This window comes from Danio rerio, chromosome 5 (genome assembly GCF_049306965.1).
Source record: "Danio rerio strain Tuebingen ecotype United States chromosome 5, GRCz12tu, whole genome shotgun sequence".
Classification (NCBI taxonomy): Eukaryota; Metazoa; Chordata; class Actinopteri; order Cypriniformes; family Danionidae; genus Danio; species Danio rerio.
Window position 1 is genome coordinate 16,483,237 of NC_133180.1, and position 19,010 is coordinate 16,502,246.

General features: G+C 35.4%; 1 protein-coding gene across 14 annotated transcripts in view; it reads left to right on the forward strand.

Annotated features, from left to right (window-relative positions):
* The window catches only part of srrm4 (serine/arginine repetitive matrix 4), a 763,243-nt gene that overhangs the window by 699,512 nt on the left and 44,721 nt on the right, over positions 1-19,010 (forward strand). For all 14 annotated transcript variants that reach the window (XR_012406132.1, XR_012406131.1, XR_012406136.1 and 11 more), the window contains one exon: positions 13,796-13,930. Coding sequence is in view for 1 of the 14 variants with exons in the window: in NM_001423807.1 (NP_001410736.1) it covers positions 13,796-13,930 (135 nt within the window). In the remaining 13 variants the exon portion in view is untranslated. The remainder of the gene's footprint in view (positions 1-13,795; positions 13,931-19,010) is intronic.

Sequence of the window (19,010 nt, forward strand, 5' to 3'; positions counted from 1 at the left end):
TGTGTGTGTGTGTATGTGTGTGTGTGTGTGTGTGTGTGTGTGTGTGTGTGTGTGTGTGTGTGTGTGTGTGTGTGTGTGTGTGTGTTTGTGTGCGTCCTCAGCCATCTGCTTTCTCTCTTTCTGGATCCCGCTCCCGTCTCAGTCCTCCATTCCTCCGTCCGCCTTTCTCTCCCATCACAGCGCTATCAGTGTCATATGACAGTGGCGTAGAGGAGACCCGAGCAGTGACTCATCCACAACAACACACAAACACATCAACACAACCTGGAGAGCTGCCATTATACTGGCTCCGAGAGCCCACATCACAGCACAAACAGGACACTGTGCACAGGACATGCCCAACATCTTTAACACTAAGGCCCAAATACAAATTCTACCCTTCCCCATTACGCCTCATTTTGCACGTTCACATAAACGGGTAGGGGTGTCTTTAGCTTAAAGTCGTAAGGCTAAGGGAAAGGGCTAGATACCCCTTAAAAGGGAGATTTTTCAGGACCAAACTCGAAACCAAGGGGTAAGAAATATTCCCAGTATACACCATCTAGAATGGCAGTATGGCTGCACACGGAAGTAAGGAGATGCACAAAGACATTTTTTGTCATTATTACGAATTTTTACAACAAACAAGCACGTTTTAATATATTCATAACTGCGTTCGTGTTTTACTGTCATGCTTTAAAAAAAAAAATCTAAAATAAAAACCACTAAATTTTGCTATCTATAATCCATAATAATAACAGCTCTTGTAAGTCCCACAACATTCTGTCACTCTGTGACACTCGAATAGCCTTTCAGAAAAGTCTAGTGGCTGGGAAAGCTGTTTACAGTGTCTGCTATAATGTTTTTGGTGTGTTTACATAGATCAGGGGTCACCAATTTTTTTCCTGGAGGGCCGGTGTCCTGGATATTTTAGCTCCAACCCTATTCAAACATACCTGAACAAGCTAATCAAGGTCTTACTAGGTATATTTGAAACATCCAGGCAGGTGTGTTGTGGCAAGTTGGAGCTAAACCCTGCAGGGACACCGGCTCTCCAGGAACGAGATTGGTGACCCCTGACATAGATGAATATGGCCTAAATATTCTCCTGCCAGTTATTATTGTCCTGAGCCAGACCAGTTTATATGAACATAGGTTTTCGTAGACCCAATGTTGTGTTTTTTTTATTTATTTTTTATTAAAAGATCTATTGTATTCATTAAGAGTGGGTAGTAGTTCTGCACAATATATCGAAAAATGTATTAATTGTAAAAATTTATTAAAAAAGTATTTTTTCAAAAAGTGTCCCTCAGCTTACTTTCTTATTCATCAGTGTTACAAACCCCTGATGTTAGTCTAGGGGAATAGGGTTTTACATTTAATGTATAATTAATGATTTTATATGTACAGTTAATTAAGTGCAAAAGACAACCAAAGCAGATATACCAAAGACTTTTATTTACAAATCCCAAGTGAACAAAAACAATGAGGTAATCAAAAAAAAAGAAAAAAAAGGTTATGCAAAAAAAAGAAGAAAAAAAAGAAAAACAATTTACAATATGTACAATACTGGGATAACACAAAGACGGGGGGAAAGCAAAAGAGCTGGCAGAAGGAACGTGAGCGGCGCTAAAGAAAAGAACAAAACCCAAACAATGTCTAACTCCCCAGAAGCATCTAACTAAGTAAATGAAAACAAAATAAACAAACACACAAAGAGGTCTTCTGAGTATTCTAACTATCCCACTTATGATGACATATGATCACGTGTGCAGGTGTTGTAGAGCTGTGCCATTTCTTAGGGGTACATTTAGAAGCCCTTCTCCTTCACATTGTTTGAAGGGTCCAGGGGTATCTATCTAGAACTACAAGGGGTGCCGCTCGCCCCAAACCTAGTGTACTATACACAAGAGTAGTCTTACACATGACATGCTTATCTGTCTGCTTCGTCCGAGACTTGTAAACAACGTAAATGAACAAAATTGAGAAGTGGAACGGTACGATATGAATGGCGGATGGATAACGTGAACACACAGAAACAACAGAATACACAGTTAGACAGGATTTTCTTTGAACGCAATGCAATAACACAGCAGTGGATATGGACCAAAATCTCAGAGGAATATGTCCAGTACTTCGTTGAATCTATACCATAAAGGATTAAGGCAGTTCTGAAGAAAAAAGGAGGTCCAACCCGGTACTAAGTTAGGTGTACCTAATAAAGTGGCCTGTGAGTGTATTTGATTTTTATTTATTTATTATGAAATCCATGAACCCCATCACAGTTTTTGTCCTTCTTGTAATCAGTCTAATCCATAAGAGTCTCCAGTCCATAAATGCCGTCTACATGTTCTGCAGCTTATTATTTGCTAGAAAGCTTTTTTCCCGCTGTGAACTTTGAATAGTTCCATTTAGACCCTTCAAATGGTCTGTACTTTCCAGAGTAATGGATTACAAGCACTCAAAGACGGCTTTGAAAGTTAGCAAGCCCAAACCTCTGCGAGTGCGCGCGTGTGTTTGCGCGTGTTGGAGACAGATATAAACAGCGCGCCATAAATCTGACTCCCTGTGGAGAAGTTCTTCCATAAATTCTGAAGCCGATCAGAGAAAAGTCATTCGCTGATGGGGAAATCAATTTCATTTAAAGCTCTCATCAGCGGGTCAGCGAGGAGGAGTCTGGCTTTAAAGAAGCATGTGGTAAATGAAGGGAAAGCGGCTGAAGGCAGTGATATGAGCAACAGTATAACTGCTTGCTGAGCTGGAGTTGCTTGATGTGTCTGCATCCCAGCAGGTTTATTCTGATCGGTCATCAGGGGCCGGATTCACTAAATATTCTTAGAAGTCCAATTATTTAGGACTAAACTTTTTTTTCTTTTTCTTTTATCAAACTTTAAACACACTCAATTTTATGGACAGAATTTCAAAGGGGTCCAGTTTGGGGACCACAGGATCTCATCTCTGTGATTCGCAGACGTTGTCGTTCTGTTGGCTTCATCTAGGGCCATTTGCTGCCGGGTGTGAGACGGCTGGGATGAGAATCAGCACCTACAAGTTCGAGGCCAGGCTGCTCCACCGGAAAAAGGTGGTTGGCCATCTTCAGGTTGGAGGAAAGTCCTTACTCCAGGTGGAGGAGTTCAAGCATCTTAGGGTTTTGTTTATGAGTGAGGGAAGGATGGAACTTGAAATTGACAGATTGGTGCAGCAGCAGCAGTAATGTGGTCGATGTACTGGTCTGTTGTGGTAATAAGGAGCTGAGCCGAAAGGAAAAGTTAAACACACTTACATACTCATTTTGCCATCTTCTTTTAATCTAGGCTTTTTTTAAACCAGTAGGCATCTTAGTGTTATTTCCATGGTGCGATTTATGCACGTGACAGGCCCATAACAGGGGGGGTTTGGGTGGTTCGAAATACCCACCCCTCACTAACAAGAGTCCAGAATTTGTCCCATACATGAGCTCATTTGTTCCATTTTGACTGCTATGCCATAATAAATTGTAAAAATAACTGTCGAAGAAGGCTTAAGTCCAAGCGGAATCCTCCTTTTGCTGTTGCTTCGGCAAGACTGAGGAAAGTTGATTGTTCTGGCCGGTTTGTTTTTGCTTAATAAATGACAATAGGCTCATTTTTAATTTAAAACTTTAACAGCATAATTTTTTCCTAAAGATATATGATGCAATAAATTTTGTATTTGAAAAATAAGTAATATTCTCTTTTTTTTTTCCTCTAAATCTTTAGGAAATGATTTTGGTACATCAAAAAGTGTGGTTTGATAAGGTAATCTAGCAAAAAAAAAAAAGTGCCTAAAAATATTTAAACCTCCTAGTTAAATAGAAAATGAGGCTAATAACAGCAAAAACTTCATATTAAAAAAAAGATCAACCCCTTTTACCAGGCTGGCTATGGGCCTACGTGATGTATGCAACAGTTTTTATTGTTTCTGTGGTGGACGTTGGGCTCTCTCTCTTCTCGCTCTTCTCAACATCCTTAAATACTTGTGCTACAAACTTAAATACTTGTACATGACAATATAAAAGCTTTTTTAGTCCTTGTGTATGAGATTTAAGGTTTGGGACTCTGCTGAAGTCTATTCTGAAATGAAAGTGTCAGACTTGACGTCATTCGCTACGGTTTTTATTGATGTGTGACTCTCATTGACAGGTGAAAATCTGATCTACAGTACCTGCTTACACTGCAGACACGAGGGCACAGATACGATTCATATCAGAGAAATTTCCAAAAATTAACAAGGCCTGAGTAAATCGAAATCCATATCCGATCTATTCCACATGGGAGAAATCAAATCAGACAAATCAGAATTTGGCACTTGAACAGTGCAGTGTAAATCTTTAGGAAATGTTTTTGGAACATCAAAATGTGTGGTTATGATGACCATCTGACAAGCTAATCCAGCAAAGTGCTTGAAATGTCACTAAAATGCAACCTATTTAAAGCTTATAATTAAATAGAAAATGAGGCGAATAACTGTAAAAAGGTTCACTTTTTAGGAAAAAAGAACCATGCCTTTCACTAGGCTTTGAATGATTGTAATTGTCATCTATCTGTAAAAAATGTCACTTAATTAACAGTTTCCATGTTTTGTAATTTCAAGTGATGTAGAAAATTGAGCAGTGCAGTTTAACAAAGGGACTTTTATTGACATTTTTTCTAGTTTGAAACAATTATGTTATATAAGAAATAATACATGTAGTCTGTAAAATAGCAGAAAATGTCATTGCAGTTTATTACCAGACTTTTGTACCGTAATTTACAACATTTTTAACACTATCAAAAAAATCATATGACAGTCAAGACAGCATGTTTCTGTTTTTATATTCTTCTATTATTATTATATTTATTTATTTATTTATTTATTTTTAATCAGGCTTCAAGTTTTAGTTATACAAAGTATAACAAAATTTTTTAGTATTATTTTAAAATATATAGCAAGAATGTGTTTTACAGTGTACACAGCTAAGCATGATACAACCATTCACAATTCTATCAGATTTTCTACAACACTTAAAAAAATGCATTTCATTATTTATTTGTACTGCTAATATTTTCATAATATTTTTGTCTTGCAAAAGCATTTCTTTCAACCCAAAGGATTTTAAGAATTGTTATTCTTAAGTTGTTCTTGTTCTGTAATACATGTTTGCTTACAATAATTTTGCTTGTAAAAATGAAATTATTATTCTTGAGGATAAAAATGTGTTTTGTTTTGTTTTTTGTTTTGACATTTCTATAAAATGATCAGATTTGTTGCAAAATTTTATGTCATTTTTCAGTGTGAATAATCTAATAATATATATATATATTTTTTACTTTACACTACCTGATAAAAGTCTTGTCGCATATCCAAGCTTTAGAAACTACAAGTAATAACTTGACTTGGTATCAGAAGTGGCTTATATGAAAGGCAAAGGCCTCTAGATTATACTTATTTTACCTAAATAAAATATGATCATACCTTTTATTTTTAGTTATTTAATTAGGAAAGCAAGGATTGACTTTGCTTAGACAGAAGTCTTGTCACTTAACAGAAATAATGTGAAGTATAGAATATAAGTCATGGTGCCGAGGAAAAAGAATATGTGCAAAAAAATATTGTGCATGACTCCCACAAACTGCATCCATACCTCTCTGCAATGACTCAAAAAACTTATTAATAAAGTCATCTGGAATGGCAAAGAAAGCGTTCCTGGAGGACTCGCAGAGTTCATCAAGATTCTTTGGATTCATCTTCAATGCCTCCTCCATCTTACCTAGACATGCTCAATAATGTTCATGTCTGGTGACTGGGCTGGCCAATCCATCCAGATGATTTATCAGAGAAATCTTCCTTCTGCCACTTTTCTAAATGATCAACTAGTAGTCAAGTTATTATTTCTTTCTCTTACAACTGGGATTGACTACTTTTTTCAGGTAGTGTACTTCCAACCAATTAGCTTTTCTGGAAAGTTTAGAGTTATTCTTCAGCTTTGAGCAGCATTCTTACAATTAGTCAGTAGTATTTTATTGTGTCCATCTTTAAAACATCTCCAGTCACTTTTAATTCATTTAAAACCACAGATTTAGTTTTTCCTAATTCATCAAAGACACACAAGTACCCACATCCTCCTGAACTTTACCATTCAGCTCATTCATCTACTCTTGATGAATCTACCACCAGCATGTGTTTTCAGTGTTTCACCATCCCTAATCCTCTCCCTATTACGCCCAGCATGGCAGAGTATTTTCCAATCACGTCCTGGCACATTTGCGGGTCGCGTAGGGCTGCGATGCCGGAAGGTTGACATTAATAATGTGATTGTGCTTTGCCCTCTGTTATCCAGCGGTGGCAGAGGCCAGACCTCCTCCTGCTGCTGAGAGAGCGACGCAATCAGCATTTAATCTGCAACACTGATTAACTTCTCATTACAATCAGACACACACAAACTCGCGGAGAAACGCACGCAAACACACACCGCTCCCGCACTCTAGAGGTGGATGTGTAATTATGGAGGAGATGGAGTCAGACCTGCTCCAGCAATCAGTTTTATTTATGCATTTATTTTCCAACTGTTTTGGCAGGAAAAGAAAGGCTGAAGAGTCGCAGTCTTCACCTGAGCCGCTCTCTTCGCTCGAGTGCCGTTTCAATCAGACATGTTTTTGATTGTGAGTGGACTAATGGCCGTTAAGCTGCGGTTTTAGTGGTAAAAAAAAATGCAAAATAGTAAAAGTAATAAACTGGAAACTGGGAAAATCATCAATAACAATAGCAATAGTTGCACACTAGTTTTGTTTTGTTTTGATTATATTTTTTAGATATGACTTGATATAATTTTATTAGATTTTTGTTTTGATTTGTTTTGTTTTGCTTTTTGTATTGATTTGATTTAATTTTTTTGTTTTGGTTTTGTGTTTTTGTTTTGTTTTGTTTTTGGTTACATGATCAGGTTTGTTGTGCATTTTGATGTCATTTTTGAGCGTGAAACCCAATAATATATCATTTTTTTTTTCCTTTTACTTTATGCCTGACAAAAGTCTTGTCGTCTATCCAAGTTTTAGGAACAACAATTAATAACTTGGTCATTTGGTATCAGAAGTGGCTTATATAAAAGGCAAAGGCCCCTAGATTATGCTTATTTTACCTAAATAAACATGATTTTATTTTTTGATTTTATGGTTTTGTTTTGTTTGCGTCCATGTTTGTAAGGAAAATGTGATTCCAATATTTAGTTTTTTTTGTTTGTTCTTTGTTTGTTTGTTTGTTTGTTTTGAATGACCTCATCAATGTTTGTGTGAAGTATGGTTCTAGTAGATAAATATTATGTTCTGTAATATTTCTTACTGCACTCAATTTGTTTTGATTTGTTTTGTTTTATCCATGTTTGTATGGAAAATATGATTCCAGTGTTTACTTTTTTGCTTGTTATTTTTTGTTTTTTTTTTGTTTGTTTGTTTTAAAAGACCTCATCAATATTTTTGTAAAGTGTGACTCTAATAGATAAATGTTATTTTCCTTGATATTTCCAGCAGCTCTCGTTTTGTTTTTTTTGTTTTGTTTTGTTCTTGTGTGCATTCATGTTTGTATGGAAAATGTGATTCTGTTTAGTTTTTGTTTGTTGTTATTCGTGTGTGTTTGTTCATTGTTTGTTTTAAATGACCTTATCAGTATTGGTGTAAAGTGTTTTTTTTTAACAGCACTCATTTTATTTTATTTTAATTAATTAATCAATTAATTTGCATATTTATTAATTATTATTTATTTTATTTTATAATTTTTTTTTGTATTATGTAAAATGTGATCCTAATTGATTTATTTTATAGTGTACTTTGACGGGACCAGTAGATACACAAACAATATCTGTATATATGGTACAGCAATATAGATTTGTCTTGGTTATATTTAATATATAAAGCTATGTGAATTGTTTAGTTCATTTACAGAGAGGTATATCTCTAGAATTATTAGCATTTGGATTCTGTCAGCACATCAGTATTGTACAAATTCAGGGTCAGGCTCACTTTATTTAAAAATGTAAACTTCCTCATTGTTTATTCACACTCAAAGGGTTCTAAAGGGGTTCTTTTTGCAACATTCTTCAAAATATGTTCCTACAGAAGAAAGAAACTCAAACAAGTTTGGAACAAGTGAAAACTTAAAACATGATATCAAAATGTTCATTTTTTTGGGTGAACTATCCCTTTTACGATTAAATTTTAATAAGCAATACTGTTCACTGTACAACTAACACAAACCAAATTACTCAGTTTTCAAGTCAGCTGATTATAACATTTTCAGCCTGTTCAAATGCAATCATTGACAGCATGAAAAATATAACAGAGTGTGAAATGTTCCATATTCTTCAATTTTAACATCAGATCATGATGGATACACATACTACACTTTTTCTCCCTTATATCGACAGAAAGGCGAGCACAAAAGAGACTTGAGTTTCCAAACCATGCGCCTTACAACCTTGAGATACGCACAAATAATTTCAGAAATGTCAGTTCAACTGAGGCGTGTAAATAAAGGCCTCTCTGTTGACACCTCATTTGAATGCTGAGCAGATGACCTCTGCATTTATGAAGGTCTAGGAGAGAAACATGAAAATGCTCAATGTTTCTCAGCAGAGAAGCCCCTAACCCCCTTCCTCAGACATGAGTGCACTTACAAACTGAATAACACAATAATGGAGATTTCTCGTGCCTTCAGAACAATGCATTTCAGTTTCATTATCAAGCTGTTATTGTTTAGGATTCATGATATAACTGCCCATATGCCCACAGGGACGCACGGGAAGAAAAAGAAATTGATGAAATTCAAGTTTTCAGTTTCACCTCCACGTAGAGCTGATATACATTTGCAAAAGGATAGCCTGAAGTTATGCCTTAAGTTATGTGGTCTGTGAAAGCAAAGCCTTTTGAGAATTAGACACATTATTAGTCATGTGATGCAGTTGTGTGTCTGTACTTAATTTACCCAAAAATTTAAAAAAATTAAAAAATAAATAAATAAATATAGTTTGCTCACTCTAAGGCCATTATCTTTGTATAAACTTTTTTCTGCATCGTATTAATCAGTCGTGCATAACTTGCTTTTGGCTGCCACCAGAAGTCAGTGATTAAAGTTTAAAATGTAAAAATTAGGAATATTTTTATAAGTATTAAAAAATGTATGTTCAAAATTAGATCGATCCACTTGATGAGACATGCTTCAACCCCCAGTGCAGTGTATGGTTTAGTCGTTTTGGAAGCTTCAAAATAAAAGTCACTATCCAAGAATATTGTACAGCATGAAAAAGCTACTACAATAAAGTTTAAAGGTGACCTATTATGCCCCTTTTATACAAGATGTAAATCAAGTCTTTCATGTCCGGAGAGTATGAATGTGATGTTTCAGCACAAAATACCACACAGATCATTTTTTATAACTCTTTGAAACTGCCTCTTTTAGGCTTTGATCATAATTGTGCCGTTTTGGTGACTGTCACTTTAAATTCAAATAAGATTGTGCTCTTTTCAGAAGAGGGTGGAGCTAAAAGCACCTATGCATCAGCATAGCAGTATATTCAAAACTGGTTTAATGTTATCTTTGGGAAAAAAAACTGAAGATGTAAAAAGTAGTGGTAGAAGTTATGTCTCAAAAATAATACATTTTACATTCATAATACATTTACAAATCCAATTTGTAAATTCAAAAGACGATTAAAAAATATACAAATCCAATTCAGAAATTCTAAAGATGATTCAAAAATACTCTAATCCAATTTGCAAATTCAAAAGACGATTCAAAAATACACAAATCAAATTCGTAGATTCAAAAGATGATTGAAAAAATATACAATTCCAATTTGTAAATTCAAAAGACGATTCAAAAATATACAAATGAAATTCGTGGATTCAAATGACGCAAATTCAAAAATACACAAATCCAGTTTGTAAACTTAAAAGAAAATTCAAAAATACACAAATCCAATTAATAAATTAAAAAAATTATTAAAAAATACACAAATTCAATTCTTAAATTCAAAAGACGATTCAAAAATACACAAATCCAATTAATAAACTTAAAAAAATATTAAAAAATACACAAATTCAATTCATAAATTCAAAAGACGATTCAAAAACACACAAATCCAATTTGTAATTTAAAAAATGATTCAAAAATACACATCTAATTTCTAAATTCAAAAGACAATTCAAAAATATACAAATTTAAAGGATGATTCAAAAATACACAAATCCAATATGTAAATTGAAAACACGATTCATAAATACACAAATCCATTTTAAAACACAATTCATTATATACTCAATTCAAATTAATTTGGCGATTTATTTATGATGAATCAGAAACATTTATGATTTTTACTTGTGAATTCACAAATTTTGTATTGTATTTATGAAGTGTTTTGAATTTACAAATTGGATTTAGTAAATGTGAATTTTGCTGAGCATTTTTCTTTTAATTTTTTTTTTCATTTTATCAATGTATTATTTTTAAGACCGATCTGGCTCCATAGTTTATGGAGACTCCAGTATTCATTTGTGCATCCTAAAACTCTAGTCACTGACATTATCTTCAGCATATACAGTGCAAAAACTCTTTTGGCGGAGACGTGCTTCTCGCTCAGGGCTGTCTAGTGAGGGAAAGATCGTCACTAATGGGTGGGATTTTCCCCCTCTGACAACATGTACAAAGGGAGAATGCCAGTCAATTTTTTTATGCAGACTCCTTTTTATAAAGAGTTATTATATAAAATAGAATTAGTACATTGTTACCATTAGAAGCTGGTTATATTCACAGACTTATGAAAGTGATTTTTGCATAATAGGTCTCCTTTAAAACTTTTTTGTGTTTGTCTGACAGAATAAAAGTCTTATACAATGAGGAGGATTGAGAGTGAGAAAATGATGGGGAAATGTTCATTTTGGGTGAACTGTTTCTTTAAGCCTGATAGCGTTGAGATTGGTTTGTGTGTTTTTTGTCGGTTCGTTCTTACTGTGCAGATAAACTGCATTATCAGTAGGACAGTGTTCTTTGAAGCACTCTGATATTGCATCATATTTGTTTTGGCATGTTTCCCTGTCTATATTTTGACTTTCTTTCGCAACTGTATACTCTTGTGTCACCCGCAGGTTGAATCATCTTATGTTTGACTCTTGCACAGTGCAGAGACTTAACCTTTTTAGATGTTACAGAGTGAAAAAGCAACTTTTGGAAAACTCTTGAAAAGAGATAGTGTGGTCAGAAAACATTTTTAAGACATTTTATTAATGTATCTTGATGTATTCAGTGTTGATGTACCCTGAAGCTGTCAAAGGAATCTCTCTGGAGCACATCTTATGTTGCACTGATATATTTTTGGCAGTACCTATAAATACAGTGCATGGCTCAAAATGATAGATTTTTTTTATTTGTCAAAAATCATCAAATATTACATTTACATTCACATTTACATTTAGTCATTTAGCAGACGCTTTTATCCAAAGCGACTTACAAATGAGGACAAGGAAGCAATTTACACAACTATAAAAGCAACAATGAATAAGTGCTATAGGAAAGTTTCAGGTCTGTAAAGTCTAAGAAGGAAAGTATTAGTAAATTTTTTATTATTATTATTATTTTTTTTGAGTACAGTTAGTGGTATATCCAGAGAGGCAATTGCAGATTAGGAAGTGAAGTGGAGGAAGTGAAATGATCATTAAGTAATGATCATGTTCCATGAAAACCTTTTTTAAATTTCCTACTTTAAATATATGCTAAGAATTTAGTTTAACTCTTAAAGGTGTTTTTAAGATTTTCTCAATATTTACATTTATGATTTTTTGTAACCCTCATTTTTGTAAAACCCTTTTCAAATATTGTATCTTATATTGTATCTTTCAAGTCTTGAGTCTGATAAATCTCCATTCCACAAAAGAGATGAAAGCAATGCAAAATCAAAGTTAAACTAAGGGGTCGCTGTGCACTTTTTCTCTTTTAGGTTTGCTTTTGAAAACACAATCAGTTTAGTAAAGGGTTTAGGTCAGAGGTTCGCTGATCTTGGTGATCTATACAACAAGCCCTGCCTTCTCATGGATTTGTACATGAAGGACTAATTTCTTAAACATACAACAAAACGTACTGTAAGTCAGTGTTTCTCAACCATGTACCTGTAGGACCACCAACACTGCATATTTTGGATGTGTCCTTTGTCTATTACAGCCATTTCAGGTCTTTCAGTCTCTGCTATTGAGCTGAAGTTCTGATTCAGGTGTGTTTGGTTAAGGAGATAAGGAAAATGTGCTGAGCTGTAACATTTTAGATTTGCAAAAATATAAACCGTGCCATCTAGTGGTTTCGTCATCAGAAAAGTGGGATGAAATGTACACAAGGTTCATACGGTCCTGGAAAAGTCATGAAATTTTTAAAAGGAATTTTCCAGGCCTGGAAATGTTTTGGAAAGTGGGAAATAAACCCAAAATGTTTTGGAAAAGTCATGAAAATGTGTTTAAAAATTATCTGTGTACCTGAATATATTTGAGATGATACAATAGGGTACATTTTAAATAAAAGGAAATTGAGCTGTCCGTCTCTTTATGTGACCTTCTCTGTGTGGTGTAAACTTTGCAAACTTCAGTTGCTGAAGTAATAACTTTAAAAATCAAAAGCAGTTTCAGCTTCGCCTCTCTTTCACTCGTGTTCACCATAGTTCAAGATGTGTTTTGAGTGTTGTGTCCAGAAACAATTTCTAACTGCAGAGGTAAGATACTCTGGGTGATAAAGGCTAAATTGTACTAATAAGTCTTGTTAAAGCACCAGCCAATATTTCAAAAATTTTTACACAGACAGCAAGATACTTTCTAAAAACTATCTTACAGATATAATAATAAATAGAATCTACAGTTGAAGTCAGAATTATTAGCCCCTCTGTTTATTTTCCCCCCATTTTCTGTTTAACGGAGAGATTTTGTCAACACATTTCTAAACATAATAGTTTTAATAACTCATCTCTAATAACTGATTTATTTTATCTTTGCCATGATGACAGTAAATAATATTTGACTAGATATTTTTCAAGACACTTCTATACAACTTAAAGTGACATTTAAAGATTTAACTAGGTTAATAAGGTTAACTCGGCAGGTTAGGATAATTAGGCAAGCTATTGTATAACACTGGTTTGTGTAGATTAATTTCTTAATTATTTATTTTTTTAAGTAAAAAAATTAAAAACTGCTTTTATTCTAGCCAAAATAAAACAAATAAGACTTTCTCCAGAAGAAAAAATATTATCAGACATACTGTAAAAATTTTCTTGCTCTGTTAAACATCATTTGGGAAATATTTAAGAAAGAAAAATAAATAAATAAATAAAAGGAGGGCTAATAATTCTGACTTTAACTGTTAATGTATTGTCACATTTTTTGATATGCTGTAATCAATTTGAACGTGCATTTTTTTTCTTATTTACCACATGTACATAGACATTTCATGAAACACAAAACAATATCATGAATATTTATCAGAAAATTCTGGAAAAGTAATTAAAAAGTCATGGAATTTTAGTAGTAAAAATGTGTATGAACTATACAAATAGTAATGTATTTTACCTTTCACAAAAACGTAGGCCGAGGCACAAAATTCCAATGAGCCTGGGCTGCTTTTCATCTTGGATGCATGCACGTTAATACAAATTTTTGGATACATGCATGTAAAACAAAATTAGAAACTTTCAAAATGGCTATAGTAGTAACATTGAAAAACTTTTTTGAATAGTTTTTTTTATTGGCAACTGAACTATTTGATGCTAAGGAGTTTTGTTTGTTTGTTCTTCCAGATTGGAGACTCCAGTCGGCCCCAAAGATGACGAGGAGAAAGTGAAAGCGAAGGATTTGGTCACGAAAACTCACGAGAAAAATGGACACATAAAGCGAAGAGGACGTAAACGCCACAGTCACCGCCGAGCTCGCAGGTCTGCCTCAATAAAAATCTTCCCCATACACAATATAAACACTTCAATATAATCTTCACATGTGCAGCTATAGAAAACAAACCATTTGTTGTCTCTAAAGGTAAAATAGCTGTTTTCCATCTTTTGAAGTGTTTGGAAACAGGCGAGTTCTGTTGAAAATGTACAATTCAACCACAGAGCCAGATAAATCTTTTCAAATGCGAATTTTACTCTGACCCCAGAGAAGATCAAACACGTGAAAATACCAAGCAGCGAATCCACTTCTAAGCTTCACCCTCAGTCTGTAAGCATGAATTAGAAACTCCAAACTTTAAAGCGAGGCAAGGCACAAACAGTCTTATCTCCTTGCCACAGTGTAAACATTCAGGTGTTGCTGGAATTTTGAACACGGCTGTCTTTTATGGAGTCTCTCTCTTACTTGGCATCCGACGAAACCCAAACTCCACCTGGCGAAAAAAATTGATTCAGCATTGGATACTCAACTGCATAACTCCACTGATAGCTTCAAAGTGCGCATGATAACGCAGCGCATCAGTATGTAAAACAGCTCGAGTGTTATCATAAACATGCTAATCTGTAGGTGAGTTCAAGCTCAGAACGGCAGATGCTTTTTTTTCAGCTGGGATTTGACAAGTGAGCACACAACTGCAGTTAAACAATGCACGATCAAAGAATGATTAAGTCCGATCAAACTGAAGCTCCAAAATCTTTCATCACAAGAATCCTAATTCAGTTGTTTTGACATGCTTTCTTATTCAAATAAAACATCTCAAACAATCAATTTCGAGCGCAATGAAGTGGCATTTAAATATTCTTTCCTCTGTCGAACACACTAGAGGATATTCTAGCCATTGACTTCCATAGTTTTTTTCTTCTACTATGTTTACCGGCAGCTAGCTCTCTGCAACTCTCACATGGTCGCCCACTGAAGCTAAGCAGGGCTGCGCCCGGTCAGTACCTGGATGGGAGACCACATGGGAAAGCTAGGTTGCTGCCGGAAGTGGTGTTAGTGAGGCCAGCAGGGGGCGCCCAACCTGCGCTCTGTGTGGGTCCTAATGCCCCAGTATAGTGACGGGGACGCTATACTGCTCAGTGAGCGCCGTCTTTCGGATGAGACGTTAAACTGAGGTCCCGACTCTCTGTGGTCATTAAAAATCCCAGAATATCCTTCGAAAAGAGTAGGGGTTTAACCCCGGCATCCTGGCCAACTCTGCCCACTGGCCTCTGTCCATCATGGCCTCCTAAACATCCCCATATTCAATTGGCTTCATCACTGTCTCCTCTCCACCAATCAGCTGGTGTGTGTGGTGTGCGGTCTGGCGCAAAATGGCTGCTGTCGCGTCATCTAGGTGGATGCTGCACACTGGTGGTGGATGAGGAGACCCCCACCCCCCCCACCCCATTGTGTAAAGCGCTTTGAGTGCCCAGAAAAGCGCTATATAAATGTAAGGAATTATATATTATTATTAGTTTATATGCACCCATATCATCTATTTGTAATCAGATTGATGAGTCAATTGGCTTCACAGACCTGTTGGTTCCTTAAAGAGCCCCTATTATGCATTAAAAAAGGTCATATTTTGGTTTTGGGGGTGTCCAACAACAGGCTGATATGCATGCAAGGTCAAAAAAACACTCATTATCTTATAATATGCATTAATTTTTTACCTAATTGTTTACCAGCGATCTGCAAGCCTGGATCGCTGGTGATTGTGACAATTTCTATATTTAGTGTTACACCTGGCTTAGGGATGTAACATAATAAGGGAGACGACAAGGAGAAGTATAATCAAAAAAAATATTTATTTAACTCAATTTAAATTATATTCAATATATATTCAAAATATATGTTCAATCAGTGTGAAATGCAAGTGTATGGATGCGGTAAATGTTGTCAGTGATAATGTATGGATGCAAAACAAAGCATAATGTCCAAATTGGAGCGCAGCTCTGGCCAACTGCCAAGTGAATGGACAGCGGCCCCGACAAGCTCTCTTCCGGGGTTTAAATAAGGGCGCTAACCAGCATCAGGTGCGCTGAAGGCACGCCCCCAATCTGGAATCAAAATTAAACACACAGAAACACAAAACAACGCAGTCCTAACATTAGACATTACAGTATATCCTGCTTTAAAGAGCCCATATTATACATGAAATAGGGTCATATCTTGGTTGTAAGGGTCTCCACCAACAGTTTAATATGCATGCAAGGTCAAAAAACACTTTCGTGGTCTTATAATCTGCATTTATTTTTACCTAATTATCCCAGCGACTCCCGTATGAATCGTCCAGTGATTCATTTGTTCCCAAACCCCTCCTTAGCGTGAAGCTAATCTGCGCTGATTGGACCAATGACAGTCTGTTGCGATTGCACGCACACACAGACACACACACTACTCCTCGTCCATGGAGCTCCGTTAACAAAGCAGCACGCGTCGCGTTTTTAACGTGACTTTGCACGCGGTAAGAGAATATAGCCAGTTAACCTGATACAGTACACGCGGTTACAAGTAACAAATCACACCTAAATACATTTGCAAGCTAGAGTCAACGAGGCAACTTTAATCGCACGTACTTACACTTGAGAAATGGAGGAAGAAAAATCCATCCTGACGTCCATCAGTAAGTTACTCTTTACTGATCCTTCCTTTAACAAACGCTGATGAAGTATTCTTTGTAGCATGTAGTTTCCAGAAGTTTCCAGTAGTTTCCAACTGCTTGGCTATAATGCTGAGGTCTTCTTTTCAACTTAATATAATAAAACTGTTATAAATGTTTGAAACCAACTGCCGGTTAGTAAATAATAAGTAAATTTAAATGTTTTGGGTGAACTATATTTAAATACAGGGCTTCTGTTCTTATGAAAATCTTTATTAGTCCTGACACTTTATTTATTAATTTTTCAGGTTTGGCATTCAGTAGTCAAAAGCTCATGCTGTGATCTGGCCCTCACACGATTGCCCTTTTTCAACTTTTGCAGCAAGCTTAAGCCTCTCGATTTGGATTTTGGGAAACACGTTGCCTTTTTTTTTTTTCTCAAAGCAGAAGAGTGCATAATGTAAACAGCGCTGAAGCCCTCAGTGAAATGTCAGTTATCAACGCTGACAGCCTTTTAACTCTCTAACCTTGTCTATTCTCCTGAGTGTGTCAGTGTTCGGTCTTACAAGACGACCGTCTCCGCACTGCTCCCTCTGACAGCTGATGTGATGGCAGCCATTAGGGCTCTGTTCGTTACCTGTGCGCCTTCAAGGTCAAGTCAAACTGACGGAACGACTTTAAAAGCTGGAGAGCAAACCCATAGGATAAATAAAACCATAACTGGACAATTTATGGTACGGTACTTAAGAACTAGTATGATTTCACTAGTCCTGATTGAAACTGCTCTCTTAAATCACATGTTTCATAGTGACGTTTAGGCAGCAATCTGATTGAATTGTAGATAACACATTGTGTTTTTTACTAAGTGGAAATTCCAATAGTTTCCCAGATGACGTTTGACGGCTCCCAAATTAGTAAAATAAATTACCAAACTAACAAATAATACCCGCCATGAGTATAACTGCATTCACCATCTGGGGTCTGTTCTTCGTACCTCGCTCAAATGATCTAAGATTATTTGGCAGATCCTGGATCTTTTAATCTTGATAACTGATCTCTTGCTAATTTGGTTCTTCAAACAAGTTCGCGAATAAGATTAGAATGTCTGGATAAACTGATCTGAGATCGCTGCGTGTGTTGTAAAGGACAGATCTATCGATCCTCGAAATCATGATCAGCAATGCAACGATTGGCTGACGGCATAGCAGCGTAATGACATCATCTGATTAATATTCAATTATCCATGTAAGCAAAATTACATCAAATTAGCAGTAAACCGTTTGTTAAATATGACACGCAATAACCTTCCACATTTGTTGTGAGCTGCAGGCTTTACACTTTCATGTGTCAAGAGTATTCATCATGTATTTCAATGCAAATCAATGTATTTAGTTCTACATTTAGAAAAGATTTTCTTTATTATAGTAGCTGTTTTTTAATCGGTGTAAAGAATAACTGTGTTAACAAAAGCATTTTCATATTGGTAAAGGCGTCTGCAACTTTTGTGAAGCATCAAATCACCAGCATATTAACTATCAAAACATGTTTATGACTGCATGAATGTATTATTGCTTTAAAAAAGTCACATATTGTGCATTTCTATTATCCACAATTTGTACTAAAGCGATCTAAAAAGTTCATATCAATAAGTTTTCTCTTTGCACCACCAGGTGGCAGTCTTTGTACTTTCATTTCGAGGGTGCAGATTGCATATGTTTTATTAATATGTATAACTTTATTTATTTTATTAATGACTATAACTTTATATATATATATATATATATATATATATATATATATATATATATATATATATATATATATATATATATATATATAGTTTAAAAAATATGTACCATTTTCCCAAGTGTATATAACTACTACTGTAAGAAAATATCAGAATTCGGAACATACTTTCTGTATTATCTTTGCTTGAACTGAGCCGATCTAATCCTGTTTATATGAATTGAACCTGCTCCCGATCAGGTTTGACCTAGCAGAACTGTTGCTATGACAACAACTCTCGGATCAGCTTTGAAGAACGAAACGATCCTGGATCGTGTCAAATCGTCAATATCCAAATCAAGCTAACTGAGTAATCCACGTACGAAGAACGGACCCCTGGAGGTGGTATAATCACTCTCATAAGAGAATTTTGCTTTCACAATCCAAAATAAAAAAAACAATAAAATAAATTAATCAAACGTCAGCGCCCGTTAGCTCAGCCCCCTCAGCTACATGAGCAAAGCATTGGCTGTTGAGTGCGTGAAGTGTTCATCATTCCACACTTCTTTTTAATAGTTAAATAAGTGCATCATCCGGGAAATTAATGTGCTCTTATTCATTTTAAGAGTTTTCACTGTAAATCCACTACTTGCACTATTTATACTGCAAAATGGCATGGTATAGTGCTCTAGTATGCGATTTGAGAAGCACCTTTTGCTGTTGTTTTTTTCCCAATGTTTCTCTCTTCCTTTGTTTAC